Source organism: Chiloscyllium plagiosum, unplaced genomic scaffold (assembly GCF_037043375.1).
Source record: "Chiloscyllium plagiosum isolate Xiang-an unplaced genomic scaffold, Cpla_swu_hap1 HiC_scaffold_50, whole genome shotgun sequence".
NCBI lineage: Eukaryota > Metazoa > Chordata > Chondrichthyes > Orectolobiformes > Hemiscylliidae > Chiloscyllium > Chiloscyllium plagiosum.
In genome coordinates, this window is record NW_028270188.1 from 45,843,492 (window position 1) to 45,868,961 (window position 25,470).

General features: G+C 43.9%; 1 protein-coding gene across 1 annotated transcript in view; it reads left to right on the forward strand.

Moving 5' to 3' along the window:
• The window catches only part of thbs3a (thrombospondin 3a), an 89,264-nt gene extending 77,976 nt beyond the window's left edge, over positions 1-11,288 (forward strand). The window contains exons 19-23 of the mRNA XM_087985175.1: positions 3,428-3,476; positions 3,909-4,105; positions 6,929-7,101; positions 9,557-9,696; positions 10,533-11,288. Coding sequence (XP_087841301.1) covers positions 3,428-3,476; positions 3,909-4,105; positions 6,929-7,101; positions 9,557-9,696; positions 10,533-10,597 — 624 coding nt within the window. The 3' untranslated portion in view covers positions 10,598-11,288. The remainder of the gene's footprint in view (positions 1-3,427; positions 3,477-3,908; positions 4,106-6,928; positions 7,102-9,556; positions 9,697-10,532) is intronic.
• The last annotated feature ends 14,182 nt before the right edge of the window (positions 11,289-25,470 follow it).

Consider the following 25,470-nt stretch of genomic DNA (forward strand, 5'->3'; position numbering starts at 1 on the left):
GTTAACAAAGTACAAGCAACTTATTGAAACAACTCAAATTCCACATTGCTTGAAAAACTCAGCCTTTGAGTGGGTGACGGTGGACAGAGGGTGAGCATAGGGAGAAGGCAAGCACACAGCCAGTGTACAAACTTCCTGAACTCCTTAAAATAATTGGTTCATTTAATTTATTATAACTGATAGCCGTATCAATGAAACATGGTCATTATTGACTTGATGTAGGTCTGAACGATGTAGAAGGTAAGACAGTATTGTTTCTGAGGGATACCAACCTAATCCCCCAGTTGGGGAACCCATGGGCTCAGTGGAATGCTGCTTGTAAACCTAATTCTGTGGTCACCCAGCATGTAGCTTAGATTAAAATTGCCTCTTCACTCCCTGTCCCTTAGGTTCTGCTTCCACTTTGATAAAGAACACCTCCATCTAAAATCAACTCTTCTTTACCTGAATAAATCTCTATCTTTCCTATCTCCCCCATACCTTTACCAAGCTCATTTTATCCATAACACCTATTTTCTGCTGTTTGGCTTTATTCATACTAAATCGCTACTCACTCAACCTCCCATTCAGTCCCAGTTCAGCTGATGTTGCAAATGGTTCCCTCTCTTTACCTATTGCTCTTATCTTTCAAACTTGCTCCTCAAAATAAACAGCCTTTAACCCCTCTGTGCTTGGACAAAGATTACTACAACACGCCAACAGGCCATTCAGCCCACGAAGACTGTGCCATTACATGATGCCTTTCTAAACTAAAAGACTTTTGCCTTTACATGGTCCATATTCCGCTAACATCCAAATCCTGGAACATTAAGCTGCCAGTCTTTGTTCTTCTCTCTACTAAGTCTCTGTAATAGCTATATCCTTGTTATATATATTATTCCAAGTTCAACTGCCTTATCTGTCATACACCTCATTTTAAAACAAATGCACCTCAGACCATCAGTCCTGCCATGTTCGGTATCCCCTCTCTGTCTGCCCTTACTCTTAGTGTGACTGCTCTCAGTCTTTGATTCCTCCTTGGTCACTTGACTTGTTGACCGACAGCTCCTTCCCCCCACCCCTTCCCCAGGGTCACACAAATTTAAACTCTCCTGACTGGCACTAGCAAAGCTCCCTGCCAGGATTTTGGTGCCCGTACAGTTTAAGTGCAGCCTGTTCTTCTTGGACAGGTCCCACCTGGCCCAGAAGACCTCCCAATGATCCATGTACTTGAAACTCCTACACCAGTTCTTTAGCCATGTATTTAACTGTACTCACTATCTAGCTATACTGGCACATAGCATGGGAAGTAATCCTGACATCGCAATCATAGAGGTACTGCTTTTCACCAAACTCCCAGAATTCCCTTTGCAGGGTCACATCTCTCTCTCTCTCTCTCTCTGCTGATGTCTTTGGTACCAATATGGACCACAACCTCTGCTACTTTCCCACCCCTGTTCGTGTTCAGATGCATGCGTGACCCTGACCCCAGGGAGGAAATATACTGTTCTGGGAGTGTCACTTGCAGCCAGAGAAATGCCTTTTCTATAGAGTCCCCTGTCACTACTGTCCACTTGCACTTCAGCCCTCCATGCTGTACAACAGCAGCAATCGTGGTGTCACCTATGTGACTGCTGCTTTCCCTGACAGGCCATCCCCCGCCAACAGTACATACCAGTTTGACAGGGGAATGGCCACATGGGACTCCTACACTGCCCGTCAACACTTAACTCACCTTCCTCATGATCACCCAACTCTTTTCTGTGCAGCTGTTTCTGTTGTCGTGAGCAACTCATGACATTCTCTCATCCTAAGGGATGCTCCATAGTGAGTCCATCTGCAGGTGAACACATTTCCTGCATATTTCATAGACACTGGTAATGTCCCTGATTTCCCACACATTGCAGGAAGAGCATTCTGTGAGGGAAAGTTCTCATGCCACTCAACTTTATTAACTACAGACAACAATTCAGGAACTGACTGCACTAACTGAAACACTAGTCACCAAACTCAGGACTCTTACTCCCACTCTATTCCTAGCAGACAACAACTATAAAAATTAAGCACCTAGTCTCCCTGCAGACACGATTCACTCAGTCTGAAAACCAGGTTCCTGAGGAGCCAAGGTAACACAACTTTTTGAGTTGTAATGTCACCTCCAGAGCTCCACTTATACATTCAGCTCCACATTAACTCTGACTGACCCCATTCCTCAGGTATTTATCCTGCTGTTCACTCCCAGGGTCACTCTGACTGACCCCGTTCCTCAGGTATTTATCCGGCTGTTCACCCCCAGGGTCACTCTGACTGACCCCATTCCTCAGGTATTTATCCTGCTGTTCACCCCCAGGGTCACTCTGACTGACCCCACTCCTCACGTATTTTTCCTGCTGTTCCCCCCCAGGGTCACGTTGACCCCCCTCCTCAGGTATTTATCCTGCTGTCACACATCCAACCTCATCCCACATGCCATTTGATCCCTGCTCAAAATCCACCAAAATTTCTGAACCACGCTCTATCTCCCCAATATCAGCCCCAGCACTGAACCCCATCCTTCTGCCTGAAGCTTATTATATCCCCTGACCTGTGCACCCCCTCTCCCCAACCATTTAAAGCTTCTGCCAGAAGTCATCCCTCCTCTTTATGTTGGTGGAGTTGGATTCACTCAGCACATAGAAGGATCATTCTGACTGCATTCATGATTAAGGGTACGTTGGCCCATCACCATGTTGTTATGATGCACTCACTGAGCAACGTGCAGTTGTCAGAGGCCAGTTGGAAGATGCTTGGCAGTTCTGAATAACTGTCTCTGGACTCCTGCTGTCTATCACTATCAGTACAACCCAAATCTAACCCAACCTGGTCAACATCTCACCACTCACAAAAACACGATGAAGATCTCCAAAAGCCATGATGACATCTTTTCCACAACTCAGCTATAAATCTCTGGAACTGTCCCATAATATTCAAAATCCTAACAAAGGTAATGAACAAAATTCTCTTCAGCTACAAATATGGATCATTATTACTTCTCAATCTCTTGGCAACATTGACTTACATGATTTGACTTCATTCTTCAGCAGCTGTCTCCCTTTTCCATGGAGCTATCTAATTTTACTGATTTATCCAAATACAGACACAGTATCTTCAACAATGTGTTCTCCACTTGTTGCTTGTTGTTGGCTCTTTGGAAATGTTTTCTTGTTTTCCTGACCTCTTTCTCATTGACCAGCTTGCTACCCGTTAGGTAACATTATGCAAAGGTTTCAGTTTGCAAAGGTACCCTGATAAGGACCAACTACAAAGCCCTCAGGTTAAACATTGGTAAGACAAAGTCATCCCGCTCCAGCCTCTCACGTATTCCTGACCTTGGCGTGCTCCTCACCTTCCTTCAACATGCTCAGCAGGTCCTGGTGTTTCATAAATAATTTTTGTGTTTGTGCGACAGGGAATGGAGATTGTTCAGACTATGAACAGTGACCCTGGATTAGCTGTCGGTAAGTTGGTGTGATTTGTTCAATCAGTGAAATGTGATGTCAGCAACACAACCTGAACTAGACTAACTGAAAACAGAATGGTTTCATTTACCACAATCATCAGGGTTTTATTATTGAACTAATCTTGAAAACTTCTACATTAGAAATCCAGATGTTTCCCACATCCTGACAGGTCGATGTGGACAACCTTGAGGGAACTTTATAGCGTATCTCACGAGTGCTGAGAGTGTTTGAAGTTTTGTTAGATTCGGCCCCAATATACATGGAATTTAACATTGCTCCTTTATAAAAGCAAAGATCGATAAAATTAACAGGAGATTTTTGATTATGTTTTCATCAGCTGTTGTTTGGCGCAACATCATTCAAACTGAGTGGTTGATGCTGTTGTAAGAAGATAATGTTGATCATACTATTCCTGCACTCATGTCCCAGGTTATACTGCGTTCAATGGTGTGGACTTTGAAGGCACATTCCACGTGAATACTGTGACAGATGATGATTACGCTGGCTTTATCTTTGGCTACCAGGACAGTTCCAGCTTCTATGTGGTGATGTGGAAACAGACAGAGCAGTTATACTGGCAATCTACACCATTCCGTGCAATGGCTGAGCCTGGTCTTCAGCTCAAGGTGAAACCAATGCACCAAGTTGTGAGAAACAGGCCTCTCCCTCCTCACTCAGTAACCTGAATATCAGCGAGAGATGGTCCTGTTCCTGCTAACTCTCCAACCTGAAGATCAGTGAGAAACAGACCTGTCCCAGCACTCCCAATAGCCAGAAACTGGGCGAGAGACAGGTCGTTCCCTTAACGCACAGTCACCAGAAACTCAGCAACAGTCAAGCTGATTCTTGCATGCTCAGTAACCGAACCCAGATCTGTCCCTGCTAACTCAGTAACCAGACTCTCAGTGAGAGACAGACCTGTCCCTGCTAACTCAGTAACCCGAATCTCCAGAGACAGACAGACCTGTCCCTGCTAACTCAGTAACCAGACTCTCAGCGAGAGACAGACCTGTCCCTGCTAACTCAGCAACCCGAATCTCCAGAGACAGACAGACCTGTCCCTGCTAACTCAGTAACCCGAATCTCAGTGAGAGACAGACCTGTCCCTGCTAACTCAGTAACCCGAATCTCAGTGAGAGACAGACCTGTCCCTGCTAACTCAGTAACCCGAATCTCCAGAGACAGACAGACCTGTCCCTGCTAACTCAGTAACCCGAATCTCAGTGAGAGACAGACCTGTCCCTGCTAACTCAGTAACCAGACTCTCAGCGAGAGACAGACCTGTCCCTGCTAACTCAGTAACCCGAATCTCAGTGAGTGACAGACCTGTCCCTGCTAACTCAGTAACCCGAGTCTCAGTGAGAGACAGACCTGTCCCTGCTAACTCAGTAACCCGAATCTCCAGAGACAGACAGACCTGTCCCTGCTAACTCAGTAACCCGAATCTCAGTGAGAGACAGACCTGTCCCTGCTAACTCAGTAACCCGAATCTCAGTGAGTGACTGACCTGTCCCTGCTAACTCAGTAACCGGAATCTCAGTGAGTGACAGACCTGTTCCTGCTAACTCAGTAACCCGAATCTCAGTGAGAGACAGACCTGTCCCTGCTAACTCAGTAACCCGAATCTCCAGAGACAGACAGACCTGTCCCTGCTAACTCAGTAACCCGAATCTCAGTGAGAGACGTACCTGTTCCTGCTAACTCAGTAACCCGAATCTCAGTGAGTGATAGACCTGTCCCTGCTAACTCAGTAACCCGAATCTCAGTGAGTGACTGACCTGTCCCTGCTAACTCAGTAACCGGAATCTCAGTGAGTGACAGACCTGTTCCTGCTAACTCAGTAACCCGAATCTCAGTGAGAGACAGACCTGTCCCTGCTAACTCAGTAACCCGAATCTCCAGAGACAGACAGACCTGTCCCTGCTAACTCAGTAACCCGAATCTCAGTGAGAGACGTACCTGTTCCTGCTAACTCAGTAACCCGAATCTCAGTGAGTGATAGACCTGTCCCTGCTAACTCAGTAACCCGAATCTCAGTGAGTGACAGACCTGTCCCTGCTAATTCACTAACCAGAATCTCATAAACAGACTGACCTGTCCCTGCTAACTCACTAACCGGAATCTCAGCAAGAGACAGACCTGTCCCTGCTAACTCAGTAACCAGAATTTCATAAACAGACAGACCTGTCCCTGCTAACTCAGTAACCCGAATCTCAGTAAGAGACAGACCTGTCCCTGCCAACTCACTAACCAGAATCTCAGTGAGTGTCAGACACATTTCAGCTCACTCAATAATCAGATTCTCAGCATGTAACAGACTGAACCTGCTAACTCAGTAACCAGAATTTCAACGAGTGAATAGGGATTATTCTCCAAGCTGATAATTTGAGGCACATAGTGTACCTGACCTAACTGTGTACCCAGAACTCCCCTAATAAGGAGCTGTGTTTCGACTCACGGACACACATTGAGTTGCTGCAGACTGCTGTCAAATTATTGAGACTGAAATTCTTCAGACTACACATTGCTGGTGGAGCCACAGTAAACAAAGACCCTCTTCAGCTTTGTTCCCTCTTTCAGGTTCTTAACCACAGACAGCCAGGTACATGGGTGACTGCCAATGCTGCTGAATCCTTGGTGGGCCATCCCAGTCTGCATCCTCCTTGTACATTAAATCAGCCCCCTGCCCTTCCCCTCATCGCCCTGTACCCTCAGGCTTTTTTTATTAGATTCCCTACAATGTGGAAACAGGCCCTTCGGCCCAACAAGTCCACACCGACCCTCCAAAGAGCGACCCATTCCCCTACATTTACTCCTGACTAATCTACCTAACACTATGGGCAATTTAGCATGGCAAATTCACCTGACCTGCATATCTTTGGACTGTGAGGGGAAACCCGCGCAGACACTGGGAGAATGTGCAAACTCCACACAGACAGTTGCCTGAGGCGGGAAATAAACCAGGTCCCTGGCACTGAGGCAGCAGTGCTAACCACTGAGCCACCGATTATCCTTCTTTTGGCATCACCAAAGAACCTTACATTTACTCACTCTCTCCTCACAGCTCCCTCTGGCCTTGCCCCCAACAAATCTGGCTCACCTCCTCCTCTCCAGATGTCCCCCATGTCAGCAAAGCGATCACTTACAGTATAATAGCCCTGCTTTGTGTCAAAGAGAAAGACAGTTCTGGGATCAAAATAAATAGCTTGTCTACATATAAACACAGAACATGACCACTTTGGTGCAGAAATACAGGAAAGGGATCAATCCATTCAGCTCCCCACACCATTAGAAGCACTGGCTCAAAAGTGTGACGTTCACACACACATACTGTGTGATCCACCAATTAGCCTAAGCAATGGTCTGGATAATTAATTTAAATATTATGTTTATGGCGATGATGCATCATTCAGATTACTAACTTGTCCTTCACTTTGGATCCCAATCAGGCCGTGAAATCAAAGACAGGCCCAGGAGAGTACCTCAGGAATGCACTGTGGAATACTGGCACCACCCAAGACCAGGTCACGCTGCTATGGAAAGATCCCCGTGATGTGGGATGGAAGGACAAGACATCCTACAGATGGCAGCTGGTGCACAGGCCACAAGTCGGCTACATCAGGTGAGCATCCAATCACATGTTCATTAGACACCGGTAAGTCTAAGTCCCATTCACAAACACACACTGAACCCTTATTAAATATACCTTTAATTTAAATAGTGCTATTATAGAGTGAAATGTCGAAAATGGTTCACTGTGAAATCGTAAATAGAATTTGACACTGTGTCACAAACATTGGAACAGATGAGAGGTAGATTTGAAGGAGCATCTTAAAGGAGGGGAGTGGAGAGGTTGAGGGAGAGAATTCCAGGGTACATACAGGTGGCATACTGAACCCTGCCTTTGTCTTTTTGTTAGCCAGTTTCGTCACAGAGATGTCCAGCACGGAAACAGACCCTTCCATCCATGCTGATCAGTGATCCCAACCCAATCTAGTCCCACCTGCCAGCACCTGGCCATAGGAGAGTTATGGTCATCAGAAATCTCCCCACTCTCCCCAACCCCGAGTCAAAGTTTCCCTATTTCTTCCCAGAAGAATTGGTCAGTTATCCTTTGCGTATTCCCAATAGATTTGAATTTTCAGTGATGGCTATTAAAGAATCTGTGGAAGTCATGGATGGTTTAGGGATTTTGAAGGTTTGACAAAGGTTTGCCTGGTAATCTTGTACCTTGGAATCAGTCCCAATGAGTAGAGACAGCCCATATGTTGGCTGATTGGAGGTTTGATTTTGGAGTTGTGTTTTGTCATTCTAGTGAATGCTGAACACGTTCTCCAAGCACAAAAGACATCTTTTTCCTCTGGTAACCAAGAAACATTCCCATAGCAACAGGATCCTGGCAGGTCAGTTAGGGCCCCATTTCTATTGAAATGTAAATCTGGAGACAATGGCTGACAGGCTGAAGTTACTGTTTGGAATCTGAGTTCTGCATCATCAGTTCAGCATGACTCCAACTTCCAGCAATTCCATTTGTTCTGTTGTTAGAACTCTGTCCGATTTCAGATCCTGAAAGCAAACTCAGAAAAAGATTCAGTTTGCTGAAACGTGCAGTTAAAGGCAGAGAGGCACAGATAGTGAGAAGATAGGGAAGCACAGTGAGAGATTGAGAAACATACTTACACACAGACCAAGAAACACATACAATCGTCAGAGGCACATACAGTGTATTTAGAGACTGAGAAAGGAGGTAGGGTAAAGGGTCAAAGAGAGGCCAACTTAGGAGACAGACACACAGCCACACAGTGCAGTTAGAGAGAAATATTGGTAGGGCAAAGTTGAGTTCCAAATAGAGTCATAGAGATGTAAAGCATGGAAACAGACCCTTCGGTCCAACCCATCCATGCCGACCAGATATCCCAACTAATCTAGTCCCACCTGTCAGCACCCGGCCCATATCCCTCCAAACTCTTCCTATTCATATACCCATCCAAATGCCTCTTAAATGTTGCAATTGTACCAGCCTCCACCACATCCTCTGGCAGCTCATTCCATACACGTACCACCCTCTGCGTGAAAAAGTTGCTCCTTAGGTCTCTTTTATATCTTTCCCCTCTCACCCTAAACCTACGCCCTCTAGTTCTGGACTCCCTGATCCCAGGGAAAAGACTTTGCCTATTTATCCTATCCATGCCCCTCATAATTTTGTAAACCTCTATAAGGTCACCCCTCAGCCTCTGACGCTCCAGGGAAAACAGAAATATTGTCTAGTTTTCTGTGAACTCTGGCTTTTACTCGATTCATCCCTCTCTTGGTTAGTGTGTACAGTTCTGGAGTGTGATTTCCCTTGTCATAGGTTTGTAGGATAAAGTAGCAGTCCCATTCTTTCCCTATCACCTCATACATTTTGTCCCTTCAGGTGCGTATTCAATTTCTTTGTGATTGAACTTGCCTTCACTAAACTCCTGGGCAGATATTCCATACCCTAACCACTTGCCTCAGAAGGTATGAGTGAAATATGTTTCTCAAGATTAAATATTGAGTATCTGTCTGTAGAGCTTAATGTCTTAAGTATTAAGAGTCATATGCAATATGAGAAATTAACTCTGTTTTTGTCTCAATAGCTGCAGCCAAACCTGCTCAGTTTCTCTAGCACTTTCTATATTTGTCAATGTCTTTGTGTCTGCATGTGATCTCGATCACCCTCCTCCATCACCCCCTTCTTGGAACACACCCACTCCGACTTTAATTGACTGATCTCTCTTCCCCTCCACTGTTTCAGTGTAGTTTCACACAAATTTTGAGCTCAGCATCTGATTATTCTGCTGCCTTCTGACCTAACATTGAGCCAAGATTTCAGATCCACGTCCTCCATTTTGTTTCACAGCATGGGTGTCTGAAGGCTACACAGCCAAAGGTCCATAGCCCAGCTTGCAGACTGAATAATCTGCTATATATTTCCAGCTCTATTTCATTAGGCAGACAATGTTAGTGATTACAAACACACTGTGCCATTTTAAGGGGTACAAACAATAAACATTTCATTTAGTTATAAAGCTGTGTCTTCATTCTCCTTTCAGAGTCAAATTGTATGAAGGACCTAATCTTGTGGCAGATTCAGGCGTTACAATTGATACAACCATGCGTGGAGGACGCCTTGGTGTCTTCTGCTTTTCCCAGGAGAATATTATTTGGTCCAATCTGCGCTACAGGTGTAATGGTGAGAACAGCTTTTTTTTATTCATTCACTTAAAATGTGGGAATTGCTGGCTGGATCAGCACTTAATGCCTATCCCTAGTCATAGAGGTCTACAGCACAGAACAAAAGCCTTTCGGCCCATTGAGTCTTGCCAATCAGAACAGCCACCAAACTGTTCTAGTCCCATTTTCTAGCACTTTGCCAATGGTCTTGCATGCCTTAGCATTGCTGTGTAAATTTTCCTTAAATGTTGAGGGTTTCGCCTCTACCACCCTTACCAGCAGTGGGTTCCAGATACTCCTCACCCTCTGGATGAAAAAAACATATCTTCACATCCTTTCTAAACCTCCTACCCTTTATTTTAAATCTATGCCACCTGATCATTGGTCCCCTCACTAGGAAGAAACATTTCTTCCTGTCTATCCTGATTATGCCCCCCCACAATTTTAAACATCTCAATCAGTCTCCTCTGTTCCATGGAAAACCACCCCAGACTATCCAATCTGACTTCATAGCTAAAACTCTGCAGCCCAAGCAATAACAGCCCTTGACAAGGTGATGGTGATCTGCCTTCTTGAGCCATCACAGTCCATTTGTTGTAGGTAGACCCACAATGCTGTTATGGAGGGAATTCCAGGATTTTGAGCTCGTGGTACTGAAGGAATGATGTTACAATTCTAAGTCAGGAATGGTGAGCGGCTTGGAAGGAACGTGTTGGTAATGCTGCCCATAGCCCACAAAATACTAACTTCAAGTTAATAGTGATGGAAATGCTTGGCTGGGCACAGAGGAGAAATATGCCAGATTGATTATTCAGCTCACTTGATCTTTCCTTCCTCTACTTGTTTGTCTCACAGACACAATTCCTGATGACTTTGAGCCATTTCGGAAGTTGCTGCAACTCCAGATGGGAGCACGCTGAAGGTTTGAGAGGTCCTTATTGCCAGGTGACATCAGGAGCCCTTGTCAATCGTTTCCAGAACCAGTGAATTTGGCCAAAATTTCAACGTCAAACAACTGTTTAAAACTCCAAAAAAAAATTTTAAAAATAGAAAAGAAAATGGTAAAACCTGGCTGGCAGTCTGATTGTCAAAGTAAATGTTGTTCCAGGGTCACTGCCAGGGGGCAAGGGTTACAAGGGGTGACAGCGAGGGGTCATTATGTTATTTCCCCCAAGGTTTCCATTTTCAATAACAAATATTTACAGATGTTTTCTCCCTCTAATCTGTCTTCCAATTTGTAAATTACCCCTCCTCATCTCACCACTGTCTTTGGCACAAGCCAATACTTGGTATCAGCATCTCCACGTTGAGCAGCTGTTGTCTGCCAGTTTGATTCACTCCAGCCAGGCATTTGAAGTTTTTACTCTTGTACATGTCTAAGATTTTCCATTTAGAGGGAGCAGTGGTGTCACTATGCACATCAGACACATTACTCCCCTTCCAGTGTGAGAGAAACCAGGTGGTTTGCTGACTGGGGCTGTTAATCTGGTCCAATCTGTGTGACAGATAAGAACAGGAGTGTCAGACACCCTGTTCATTCTGAAAACTAGCTCTGAAGGAGCTGGATCAGTATCTCTACATGTAAATAAAGGGTAACTTGGTGACGGCAAACTGGCCTCTGTGGAGTTATTTCAGTAAGGAAGTGGATATTCATCAGTTACTTATTCATCCACCCTTTTCCTCCACCCCTATCTGCAGCTGTAAGTAGAAACAGTTCACATATTTCTCTGTCACTATGAGTGGGAGTACCTGATAGCTGACTATGCCATGTCCTGTCATTCCACCATACCAAGGGGCCAAATGTCTTCTAAAGTTCAAATTTCACCTTTCTCCTATTTGTTGCTTATCTTCACCCCACCTCCGCCCCTGTCCCCTTCAAGCTCACTTTTTTCACCTCCTGTCCTCTCTTAACCAGCTCCCACAAAGCTGTTCACCACTTAACCTTTCCTTCTGGACCCATGCTGACTGGTATTGTAAACTGTTTCTCTGAAGAGATTCTCTCTCTCTCTCTCTAGGGGAACGTGAAGACAGCAGATGCTGGAGATCAGAGACTAGATCAGAGTGGTGCTGGAAAAGCACAGCAGGTCAGGCAGCATCTGAGGAGCAGGAAAATCCCGCCTCAGGCAACTGACTGTGTGGAGTTTACACATTCTCCCCGTGTCTGTGTGGGTTTCCTCCGGGTGCTCCGGTTTCCTCCCACAGTCCAAAAATGTACAGGTCAGGTGAATTGGCCACGCTAAATTACCCGTAGTGTTAGGTGCAGGGGTAAATGTAGGGGAATGGGTCTGGGTGGGTGCGCTTCGGCGGGTCGGTGTGGACTTGTTGGGCCGAAGGGCCTGTTTCCACAATGTAAAAGTAATCTAATCTAAAATCGACGTTTCGGACTTAGTGGACTTCACCAGCTTCCTCGTTTCCCCTCCCCCACCTTACCCCAGTTCCAACCTTCCAGCTCAGCACCATCCTCATGACCTGTCCTACCTGCCAATCTTCCCTCCCACCTATCCACTCCACCCTTCTGTCCGACCTATCACCTCCATCCACCTATTGTACTCTATGCTACCTTCTCCCCAGGCCCACCCCCCCCCCCCTCCCATTTATCTCTCCACCCTGGAGGCTCCCTGCCTCATTCCTGACGAAGGGCTTTTGCCCAAAACGTTGATGTTCCTGCTCCTCGGATGTTGCCTGACCTGCTGTGCTTTTCCAGCACCGCTCCGATCCAGACTCTTGTCTCTCTCTCTCTGCCATTACCATCTTTGAAGTGAAAATAAAAAATAAATCCTTGACCCCACCATCTCTGCAAAGTAACACCCACTCCCAACCTTCCTCTCTTCCATAAGGACCTTGATTATGTTGTCACCTCTAAATCTGTGACCATCTTTTCTGGAACTCCATTATTGGAGGGATTTAATCAAATTTCCGCCCTTGCCGTGGTATGCAATCACAAGCAGCTTATCAAAATCATAATTCATATTCACTGTCTCAGTGACAAAAGTAAACTTTCCTTTGTCATCCTTCTTGACCTGTCGGTAAGCTTTGATACAGGAGTCCACACCATCCTCCTCCAACGCTTTTCCATCAATGTCCAACTGAAACTGCTGTCATGTGGTTCCATTGTTATCCATCTCATCAAAGTGAGACACTCTTCCTATTCCTGACTATGATGACCCGTTTCTGAGCCATAATATCGGATGTCCTCCTTAGCTGCCTCTCATTTATTTGTCGACATGTTGCCCTTCAGTATATCATCTGGAAGCAAAGCATTTCTGTTCTGGCAACATTTCTCGGCGTATTAGTGAAATTTGAATTTGGTTTAAAAAACATCTGGAATTAAAAGTTGGTCTGATGGAAGCCCTATGACCACTGTAGATTGTCATAAAATGCCATCCAGTTCATTAATGTCCTTTAGGGAAAGAAATCTGACATCCTTACCTGGTCTGGCCTTTGTCTGACTTCAAACGTTGTGATATGCTTAACTACCCTCTAAAGTGACCTAGCAAACTATTGACTTCATGGGCATTTAGGGATGAGTGACAAATACTGGCCATGTCCCATGCTAGCATAAGACCATACTGGGTGGGCCAGCTTTATTTTCCATCATTAATTGCCCATGAGAAAGTGAGGTTCAGCTGCCTCCCTGTGTCACTGCAGTCCATGTAACACCGGGACATGCACAGTGCTGTTAACGAAGGGGAATCCAGGACTTTGACCCAGCAACAGTAAACAAAATGCAATCTAATTTCAAATCAGGATGGTGTGTGACTTGGAGGAGAACTTGTAGGTGGGGATGTTTGATGTATCTATTGCTCTTTTGTTTCTACATAGTAGAGGTCACAGGTTAGGAAGGTGCTGTCAGAGAACTCTGGGGAAGTTGCTCAAGTGCATCTTGTTGATGATCCATACTGCTGCCACTGTGTATCGATGGTGGGTGGGAGTGAATATTTAAGTTGTTAGGTGGGGTCCCAGCCCATGTATCTTGTCTCCTTATTGATCTGCTGGATGAGGCAAGAGGACACACCAGGCCAGTTGTGGAGTTCTTCATGGACAAGAAGAGAGTCCATTAAGCATCTTCCAGTTAAAGCGACATGGTCCTGAGCTGTGCAACCCTCTCAGACTCTGGCCGGGATGAGTGCAATGCCTTTAAGAAAAAACTCAATGCAAATTACAGCCCTCCCAACCTTAGAATGAAAGGAATCCTGCGTGCTGGTGGGCCATATCTGATCACAGCAGTTACCACCCAGCGTGGCAATCCAGCCAGACCAGGAGGCCGGGACGAGTGCAATATTGGAAGGTAATGAGACAACAGTGCACCTCATCCCGCACCAGATGGTCAGTTAGAGTAGCTTCTTCAATTCTGTAACATTGCCAATCAACCTGAAGGAGATAATAGCAGCATTTAAACAAAGGAAGAATTGGTGGGGAAGGAAACAAGTCCAACGGGTTGATTATCTGTCTCAGAAATAAAGTGACAAGCAAGTCTCAGGAGCATTTATTTGGATTATCTTAGATTTCTAAAGCAAAACACAATGTTTTAAATTCATTCTTCAGGAGTTATTTTGGTTTCATAAATTTTAATCTGTGAAAGAATATTATTGAAGGTGTTCTAGTTCAGAAATCTGGTAAAGGTCAGAAGTCACACGACACCAGGTTATAGTCCAACAGGTTTATTTGAAATCGCACAAATGAGCATTGCTCCGAAAGCTTGTGATTTCAAATAAACCTGTCGAGCTACTGGTGTGGTGTGAATTTGGATGTAGTCCACCTAAATCCAACACCAGCACACACACATCAAATCTAATATGGAGAAAGCTAAAATGTTCCAAAATTACGTACATCAGAATTGCAATCATTTTGTGATACAACATTGCAAGCAGTGATGTGAAACATGTTCAGTTGAAACCCTCTACTGCAGATGTGGGAATTTCTGGATTAATCTCACTAGAAAGATCTTGAGTTTAATTTCCCAGTGGAGATTGTTTTGTTTGGAGATTGAGGACAGAAGATTGAGGGATGCTCTTATTGAAACACATCAATGCTAATGGGATTGGCAAGGTGAGTTCCTGATGGAGATACCAGAGGACACAATTTAAAAATAAAGGGGCTTCAAATTTAAGATGGAGATTTATTTTCCTTAGAGAGTTGTTAGTCAAGGAGAGCAAGGTCAAAGAATATTTTCAAGGCTTGAGTTGACATAAATTCCCAATTCAGGTGACCTTGAGACCACAATCAGATCAGTTATGATCTTATCAGGTATCAAGGGGCCTAATGGTCTGCTCCTTACTGCTATGGGCGGCATGGTGGGTCAGTGGTTAGCACTGCAGCCTCACAGCGTCAGGACCCAGGTTTGATTCTAGCCTCGGAGTGGAGTTTGCATGTTCTCCCCGTATCTGCGTGGGTTTCCTCCGGGTGCTCTGGTTTCCTCCCACAGCCCAAAGATGTGCAGGTTAGGGTGGATTGGCCATGCTAAATTGCCCATAGTGTTAGGTGCATCATTCAGAGGGAAATGGGTCTGGGTGGGTTACTCTTCGGTGGGTCGGTGTGGACTGGTTGGGTTGAAGGGCACAGCAGTTCAGGCAGCATCCGAGGAGCAGTAAAATCGACATTTCGGGCAAAAGCCCTTCATCAAGAATGAAGGGATTTTGCCCAAAACGTCGATTTTACTACTCCTCGGATGCTGCCTGAACTGCTGTGCTCTTCCAGCACCACTAATCCAGAATCTGGTTTCCAGCATCTGTAGTCATTGTTTTTACCTTGTTGGGTCGAAGGGCCTGTTTCCACACTGTAGGGAATCTAACCTAATCTAATCCTTGACTTAATTGTTCTTGGTCTAAACTAATCTCTATGGGATATTAGCATCCATGAATCAAAGTTCTTTGAGATCGCTGAATTAATTTCACCATTACTTTTCCAGCTCTGAATAAAATATTTTTCTTGATTAGAGGATTTTAGTGAAGGCAAAGACTGTGGTTGAGCTCAGGTTATGACAATTAAAGAAACACTGTGTATGGATTAATGTCTGCTTCGAACATAGGGCCACGATGCTGCAAATTCTTCTTTTTCACTGGGTAAGCCAAGTTGGGTTTCTTTGGAAAGGACAAAAACAAACATTACATAATGAATAACTGGGCTGTATGGAGGAACTGGTGGTCGTCATGGTGACGGGGCACCTAGCAACTCCGCAAAACCAGCTCAATAGAGAGGCAGAAGAGGGAGAAAAGGAGGGAAAAAAAGTGATGAAAAAGGAGAGGAACAAAAGGAGAACTAGAAGCCAGAGCGGGGGAAAGTTTTTACAAAGTTTACTCAAAGAGCAAGGTAACTCCCTGTTATAAAACTGTAAACCCAACAGATCTGGAGAATTCAACTTCACTTCAAATTAACAACGATTTATTTTCTCTGTTTTGTTCTTACCTCGGTTCATTTTACTGCACTATTAACTTCTTTGCAACAGCTTCCGAAGCTTCTCTGCTCAGAAACACATCTTTCACAGCTGCCCCCCTCCCTGGGGACAGGGTTCCCTGCTTCGGCAGCAACTCTTCAGCTCCGAGGGAGCAGTCTGCGGCTCCCTGCAATTGCATTTGGTCTAAATGGGTTTCTTGGAACCCGCCCTTTTCCCTCACACCAACAAAAGGAACGACTCTGCTCACTCGGGCTTGAACTGACACTTAAAGGGGCCTCCACTTTTTTTCTTTTTCTGCAAGTTTCAGCACCTTTTGGCAAATTGCCCTGGGACAGTGACAGCTTCTTCCTCATTGGATATTGAGCAATTCATAATAAGGTCAAAACCCCTTCCAGAATGCGGTTATGAATACGCAGGGTCAGTGTTGGAGAGAATGTGATCAGAATAGACCCATACATACCCAGTTACAACCAAAGGTGGCACAGGATATTAAAAAGAGAACTTCTCCATGCTCAATAACAGTCGACTCTCATAGTGAAAGACTCTGGGGAAAGTGTGAAAGAAGTTAGAACGAGCAGAGCTGCTTTGGGTAATACCAAGGGAACTGCCATTGCTTGTCCAAGTGATTCATTTATTGTGATAGGACAATGAAATTCACCTTTCGGGGTACTTAATCATGTCAAGTCTGTCTTCACCATTCGACTGGATACAGCCAGTACATGGTTGGGAGTTTTGAACTGGACTGTTGATGTGATTTCACCTAATATGTCCAAAGTGCTTTAGGGGTAATCTACTGCAAATTAACTAGTACTCACCGCAATTAACTAGTACTCACCGCAATTAACTAGTACTTCCAGCAGTGCCTTTGTAAGATTGATTCAATTCAGTTGTAAGAAAGGCAGTCCAATACTAATGTCTTTTTCCATTCCTACACGGCCTGCACTGAGGTGTTAATCATTTAAAACCAGTTCTGTAGGGTGGGGCATGTTGTTGGTATGCCTGACAACAGACCCTCAAAGCAACTGCTGTACCAGTCACAGCAGAAGTCTCCCAGGTAGACAGTGCAAGTTCTTTAGGTATGTCTACAAAGTACCTCACTGCCATCTCCTGGGAATGCTCAGCTTGTGAGCGACCAAACGGAGATGGGTAATTTGGGAACGGACCAAACACATCACAAGACTTTGTCAGAAACACAGATGCCATGTCAAGGCATTGGAGAGAGCACAATTTTCCAAATCCCATAACCACCTGACCCAAAAGCACTATCTCGCTCACATTTGACAGTTGCAGACCATGTGTTGGATTTAGCAGCCTGTCTGAAACCCGCTGAACTGGAATCGAAGCAAGTCATCCGCAATCCCAAAGGCCTACCTCAAAAAAAGAGGAAAAGTTACTTCACAAAACACGAGTTCACAGTATGCAACAGTGTACCCTAAACTGCCTGCTTTCCAGACAAAAAACAGCAGTTGATTCCTACTCTTTTTTTCAGCACTCTACCAATGTCAGTATACTACCCCCAATCTCATGTATTTTAATTTTACATGCTAATCTTTTATGTGAGACCTTATTGAAAACCTTCTGAAAATCCAAGTCAACCACATTCACGGTTCCCCTTATCAACTCTGCTAGTTACATCCTTGAAGAATTCCGGGTTTGTCAAGCATGATTTCCCTTTCACAAATCCATGCTGACTCTATTCAGTTCTATCACTGTTTTCAAAATGCTCTGATATTCTTTATTCTTTTATTATAGATTCTCACATTTTTCCTACTACTCTACATCAGGCTAACCAGTTTATAATTATCTGTTTTCACTCTTCCTCTTTATTAAAAATAGTGATGTTAAAGAACGTACCTTCCAATCCAGCAACTGTTCCAATGCAACCATCATTTCTGGTTCATTTCCTTAAGTACTCTGGGACGTAGATTAAAAAGAGCCTTTAAACCCATAAAATTCCCAACACTATTTTTCTACTAATTCTGATTTCCTTCAGTTCCTCCCATGTGACCAACAGTTCCTCAATGTTTTTGGAATTCTCCTTTAGGAAATAAAAACAAATGATGTATTTAGTTGGTTCCACATTCTAACTTACCCCGTTTCTGACTGTAAGGGATCGACATTTGTTTTCACTAATCACTTTCTCTGAACAAACTTACTGTTGTACTCTATTTTCCCTTTCTTGATCAATCTTTCTAACCTATTTTGTTGAAATTTAAAGTCCTCCCACACCTCAGGGGCCAATATGCATGCCCTTTCCTTAGATCTAATAATCCTCATATTCCATATGAAGACAATCAGGCCACCTTTCCTGTTTAGTGCCAGACATGAATAAATAATTGTTGTAATTCCTTCATGCCTCTTCCTATCCACTCTGGGTATCATTACCGAAATAACTGCCCTGCAAACTGCCATGTCCTTTTGGTTTGTAAGCCTATCTATCCCACCTCCAAAACCCTTTCCTTTCTGTGAGAATTAATTATTGTTGGTGAGAGTGAGAGATGTTGGGGCAGAAATAGACTATTCAGCCCATTGAATCTGTTCCGCAATTCAATGAGATTGTGGCTGACCTGATAATCCTCAACTCAATTTTCCTGCCTTTTCTCCATAAACCTTGATTCCCTTACTGATTAAAAATCTGTCCATCTCTTCCTTAAATAGACTTAGTGACTCAGTCTTGACAGGCCTGTGTGGTAAAGAATTCCATAGTTTCACTAAAACCTAGGAAATTCCTCCAAATTAGTGTGGTGCTGAAAGGCACAGCAGGTCAGGCAGCATCCAAGGAGCAGGAAAATCGATGTTTCGGGCAAAAACTCTTCATCAGGAATGAATGAGGCCACATGTCAGACTCAAATGGGGGACCGCTTATTCTGAGATTATGCCCTCCAGTCCTAACCTCTCCCAACAGAGCAACAACATTTCTGTATCTACCTAGTCAAGTCCCCAAGAATCTTTTATATTTCAATAATGTCTCCTCTTCTAAACACCAATGAATGGACCAGCTTACACAACTTCCCCTCACAAAAAAAACCATCCTTGCCCAGGATCAACCCAGAGATGTTTCTGCCTCCAATGCTGGTATATATCTCCTTAGGTAAGGGGCCCAAAACTGTTCACAGTATTATAAGTGTGCGCTGACTCATGTTTGTATAGTTTTAGCTATATAGTATAGTTTATATAGTCTTCTTTAATTTTATCCTCATTCCCTTTGAAATAAAAGCTAAAAATCCATTTGCTTTTCCTATTACCAACAGCACAGGTTCAATTCCTGTACCAGTTGAGGTCATGGTGGTCCCACCTGCTCACCTGCTTTTCCCCTTGATTATTTAGTATTTTTGGAATGCTATTAGTGTTTTTTTTGGTGTGACGACCGATGCAAAGTATTAATTCAATTCCTCCACTATTTCCTGGCTCCATTTTGTTCTTCCTCCAGCTCCATTCTCTAAGCAGCCGATGTTAGTATTGGTATTTTCTTCCTTTTTACATATTTAATGGATCATTTAGTTTATTTATATATATATATAATAAACTTGTTAGTTAACCGTCAAAGTTTACTTTCTCCCTCTTTATTAATTTTTGGCCATTTTTTGTTGGTTTTTAAATCTTTCTCAATCCTGAAGGTTAGCACTGATCTTTGCCACAGTTTATGTTTTTTCTTTCAATTTTGTAGTCTCCTTATCTTCCAATACCAAGGAGTTTATGGCAATTCCTGGTGAAATCCAGTAACTTTCTTCAATTACTCATGAGCACCAGTAATTGCTGTTGAAAACAAGTAATTGGCGATTGCTGGTGAATGGCAACGATTGATGGTTATTGTTGATAATTTCCAGTGATAACTGGCAATAGACTTAATTAGTGATTGCCACTTAAAGTCAGTGATTGCCTGTTGGTTTATTTTATTAATTCAGGGACTTGGGCACTGCTGGCTGGGCCAGCGATTATTGCCCATCCCTTGATCTCTTGGTGGTGAGCTGCTGTCTTCAACTGCTGCTGGCCACATGCTGTAGGTTAACCCACAATGCCCTGAAGGAGGGAAATCCAGAATTTGACCCAGTGAAAGCGAGGTTTACGCAGTGAAGGATTGTAAAGGGGAGGTTTCAGTTCATGAATGGCAGATCCAGCTTATGAGAGGCTATTTGAATTGATGCTCTCAACAGAAGGGAGAATACAAAATACCTCTTCTGAAATACTAAAAACAAAAGGCTGCTGTGCTGGAAGTCTAAAATTAAAACAGAAAATGCTGCAAATACTCAGGAGCATTGGCAACATCCACACAGAGAGAAACAGTTAACAGCTGAAAGTTGGAGAGCTTTCCTCAGGATCAACAATGAAATGTCAATGATCTTGACTTTTTTATTCGTTTGTGGGACTGGCTGGGCCAGCACTGATAGCCCATCCCTGTTTGCCCTTGAGAAGATGGGGGTGAGCTGCCTTCTTGAATCGCTGCAGTCCACTTGCTGTGGGGTCACCCACAGTGCCAGTAGAGAGAGAATTCCAGGATTTTGACCCAATGACTGTGAAGGAACAACAGTGTATTTCCTTCTAGATGGAGGTGGTGGTGGGTTTAGAAGGTGCTGTCTAAGGATCTTTGGTGAATTTCTGCAGTGCATCTTGTAGATAGTACACACTGCTGTTACTGAGTGTCAGTGGGGGAGGAATTGAATGTTTGAAGATGTGGTGCCAGTCAAGTAGATTGGTTTGTCCTGGAATTTGAAAGAGTCAGTTAGACTCAAAACATCAGCTCTTTTCTCTCCTTACAGATGCTGCCAGACCTGCTGAGACTTTCCAGCATTTTCTCTTTTGGTTTAGCAGGACTTAACACACTTAATGGTAAGGTCCTAGGGAGTGTTGCTGAACAAAGAGACCTTGGAGTGCAGGTTCATAGCTCCTTGAAAGTGGAGTCGCAGGTAGATAGGATAGTGAAGAAGGTGTTTGGTATGCTTTCTTTTATTGGTCAGAGTATTGAGTACAGGAGTTGGGAGGCCATGTTGCATTGTACAGGACATTGGTTCAGCCACTATTGGAATATTGCGTGCAATTCTGGTCTCCTTCCTATTGGAATGATGTTGTGAAAGTTGAAAGGGTTCAGAAAAGATTTACAAGGATTTGAGCTATAGGGAGATGCTGAATAGGCTAGGGCTGTTTTCCCTGGAACGTCAGAGGCTGAGGGGTGACCTTATAGAGGTTTACAAAATCATGAGAGGCATGGATAGGGTAAATAGACAAGGTCTTTTCTCTGGGGTGGGGGAGTCCAAAACTAGAGGGCATAGGTTTAAGGTGAGAGGGGAAAGATATAAAAGAGACCTAAGGGGCAACTTTTTCACACTGAGGGTGGTACATGTATGGAATGAGCTGCCAGAGGAAATGGCGGAGGCTAGTACGTTTGCAAAATTTCAAAGGGATTTGGATGGGTATATGAACACGAACGGTTTGGAGGGATATAGGCCGGGTGCTGGCAGGTGGGACTAGATTGGGTTGGGATGCCTAGTCGGATTGGACAAGTTGGACCGAAGGGTCTATTTCTATGCTGTACATCTCTATGACTCTATGACATCTTTGTAGGTCTGGAGTCACATGTAGACCAGACCAGGTAAGGACTGAAGATGTCTTTCCCTAACGGGCATTTTATTAGTCACCAGGTGGTGTTTTACAGCAATTGATAGTGGTTACCTAGTCAACATTAGAATAACTTTTAATTCCAGTATTTTTTTAAAATTAATTTACATTTCCTCATGGGAATCAGACCCATGCCCTGGAGACTGGTGACTTTGGATTTCGATTACCACTATGTCACTGCCTCCCCGTAATGTCTTTTGCCCAAGGTTACAGTTTGTGAATTTGAATATTACCACCTGGGGGAGGTATAAGTACATTTTGAGATTTAATCAGCTCCAGATCTAAATGTGACTCCACTTCTGAAAGGTGAGTGGCTCACAGCCAAGTGTCAAGGAACCGGATCTGCTAACATTTACTTTGATGTTGGGACTGTAGCTGCTCCACTCTGGGTGAACAGAACACTAGAAACAAATTGTTTTTAAATTATTCACCATGAAACAAAACATGGACAAAATGTACCAATGACCTGCCTCTCCTGTTGAAACCATTAGACTCATGTTCTTCTATCAGCAACAGAAGCATCACTGGTACCTCAGTGCATGGATGTCGTGTGGTCACACCTGGAGGTTTTCATGTAGTGCCTGTAAACCTTGCTCAGCTGATTTCAGCTGCACAGCAGTTAAAAAGGCACATGACTTCTGCAACCTGGGCATGTAAGAAAATAAATTAGCCAGAATTTCTGAGTGCTCTCCAAAGATCCCTGCTGGGAGCTCTGTGCTGAGGACATCAGGGATAGGATTCAGCTCATCACCTGTTGTGTGCAATTTTAACCTCACAGCTCCCATCTCCACACTAAAAATCACACAACACCAAGTTATAGTCGAACAGGTTTGTTTGGATGTATGAGCTTTCAGAGCAGTGCTCCTGATGAAGGCACCTCCACATCATGATCTCCAAACTTGTAAAAGCAATTTATCCATCTGCAAGGTTCTCATCCCTGTTCCCGTCGAAGCCTCATACTCACTATAGCTAAGATTAACTCAGAACAGACCAGGAATTGAATGTGTGCATTGCATCTGCACCCAGCTAATGGGGAGCCTAGTTCCATCCTGTGAGGTAAAGCGTTTATCTCTTTAAGTATTTTCTAAACAACTTGTTCAGAGATTTTATTACATAGTTCTGGTGCAGGTGGGACTTCAACCAAGGTCTCCTGGCTTGGAGATAGGGCATTACTACTGCAAAACAAGAGAGCTTGGCAAAGTGTTCAGGTATTTTTAATTCCTGTTGAGAAATGTTATGATAAACTTCTGGAGCAGGGAGGAGTTGAATGCAGGCCTTCTGGCTGAAGGAAAGAACACTCCCACTGCACCACAAGAGCCTTAGGTGAAGCATTTTTAAAAATTATTATCTAACCTATTTTCTAATCAACCTGTTTAGAGATGTTATTACACATCTCTGGAGCAGGTGGGACTTGAAACTGAGACTGGAAAAGCGCAGCAGGTCAGGCAGCATCCAGGGAACAGGAGAATCGACGTTTCGGGCATAAGCCCCTGCTGCCCGAAACGTCGATTCTCCTGTTCCCTGGATGCTGCCTGACCTGCTGCGCTTTTCCAGCAACACATCTCCGGCTCTGATCTCCAGCATCTGCAGACCTCACTTTCTCCTTGAAACTGAGACTCCTGGTCCAGGGTACGGACACTACCATTGTGCCACAAGAGGGCGTTGGCACCTAAATAAATACAATGCAGCTACATTTAAATATTTGGATAATGAACTATTTATATCTAAAATTGTCACACAGATGTTACTCGATACTGTCATGTATTCAATACTCCAGTAACTGAGGGAGTGCTGCATTTTCAGAAATACTGTCTTTTGGAAGTACTCTAAACAGATATTCCAACTCGCAGTTAAATCATGTAAAAGATCACATTGGTGTTATTCAAAAACAGTCCTCCTGGTGTTGTGACCAACATTCACCTCAACAAACAGTATAACTGCTAGTTGGAGGGCCTAAGATGCCATATTAGCCATCGAGCTAATTCAAAACAAACTCCTTTGTCATCAGGAATGTTCAGAAGTCCTGAGGAGGCAAGAGATGCACTGTAAAAATTAAATATAGTAAGGACAGAAAATAAAAGGAATCATTAATGCTATCCACATATGTCATCACACATCTGCTCTCCAGTTTAAATAATCCAACTATTTAGAGGGTGGATCTTCAAAACAGCAAGGTATGCATTTCTACCCATTTTGCATCTTTGCTGCTATTCAATCAGGTTCCTTTCTTTAGTGAACTTGAAGACTTAGTTAAGTGTAGTTTAGTTTGCATGACAGCATCCATAATGGCAGAACAGTTTCTATTTAGACACTAGATATAATGTTAAAAACATTGAGGAAGATATATAAGCAGGAATAATTATTTCAGGTGCAGGATTGTTTAAAATGAAGTCCATTTCTGGTGTGAGTCAGATCCTGATGTGTTGCTGAACCTGGTCCATGTCTGTACTTGGTGTGGGTCTATTCTCAGTGTGAGTGTTATCTAGCTAGGAGTGTGCTACAAGTGGAATGTTTTCCCAGTGTTTGTTGTTGCTGCAGCTGGAAATTTGTTCCAGTTGTATTCACTTCCGTGTGTGTGTGTTCGTTCAACTCTGGAAGTGTTTTATTCTAGATGTGAGTGTATTCCAGATGAGGGTCTGCTGAGGGTTTGTTCTCTTTGAGGCCTGGAAGTCTATGATCTTGATGTGGCTTTTTGAGTCTCTGTCTGTTGTAGTATGGTGTAATTGGTTGGGGAACTGTTCCATGTGTTGACCTGCTTCTAGTACCTTTTAGTTTTAGGTATAGATTCTTCCAGGTGTGGATGTGTGTGGTTCTGAAACACAGCAGTTCCATTTCCTCTGAGAGTTAGTTCCAGGTATGAACCTGTTCCACATGCAGGTCTGCTGGGCTTCTCTTTCAGGAGTGGATCTGTTTCAGGTTTGGGATTTCTCCAGTTGTGGGACCTTACAGGTGTGTTACTGTTTCATATTCGAGTCTGTGCAGATTCACTTGTTGGGTTTGTTCCAACTTTTGTGGGTCTCCTCTGTTTTAGGTCTGGATCTATTATGATGTGGGTATGCCCAAGTTCTGCATCTGTCAAGGATTGGGTGTGGTTCAATTCTAGATCTGTCCAGGAGTGACTATGTTTTAGTCCTAGATTTATCCAGGAGGAGGCGTGTTTCAGTCCTGGATCTATCCAGGCATGGGTGTGTTTTAGTCCTGGATTGATTCATTGATTCATTCATCATCACACAAACCAAAGCACAGTGAAAAGCTTTGTTTATGAGTACTACAGGCAGATCAAGGATACAGATCATACATGTAAAAACTTAGAGGCACACAGGTTACGTTGCACAGGCATGTGCTAGGCAAGATCAACATTATTTGAAGTTAGAGACTCCATTCATCAGTCTAATAACAGCTGGGAGAAGCTGTTCCTGAGCCTGCTGATGTGTTCAAGCTTCAGTATCTTCTGCCTGACGGAAGAGGTTGCAGAAGATCATTACCAGGGTGCAATGGGTCTTTAATGATGCTGGCTGCCTTTCTGCGGCAACAAGCTGAATAAATGGAGTCCATAGATGGACGATTGGCTTCCGTGATGGTCTGGGATGTACACACAACTTTCTGTAGTTTCTTATGGTTCTGGGCAGTTCCTATACAAACGTTATGCACCTGGACAGTACGCTTTCGATCGTGCACCTGTAAAGATTTGTGAGAAAGCTTATGGACGTGCCAAATTTCCTGAGCCGTCTGAAGAAGAAAACACATTGTTGTGCCTTCTTGACCATTACACCTGTGTGAGAAGTC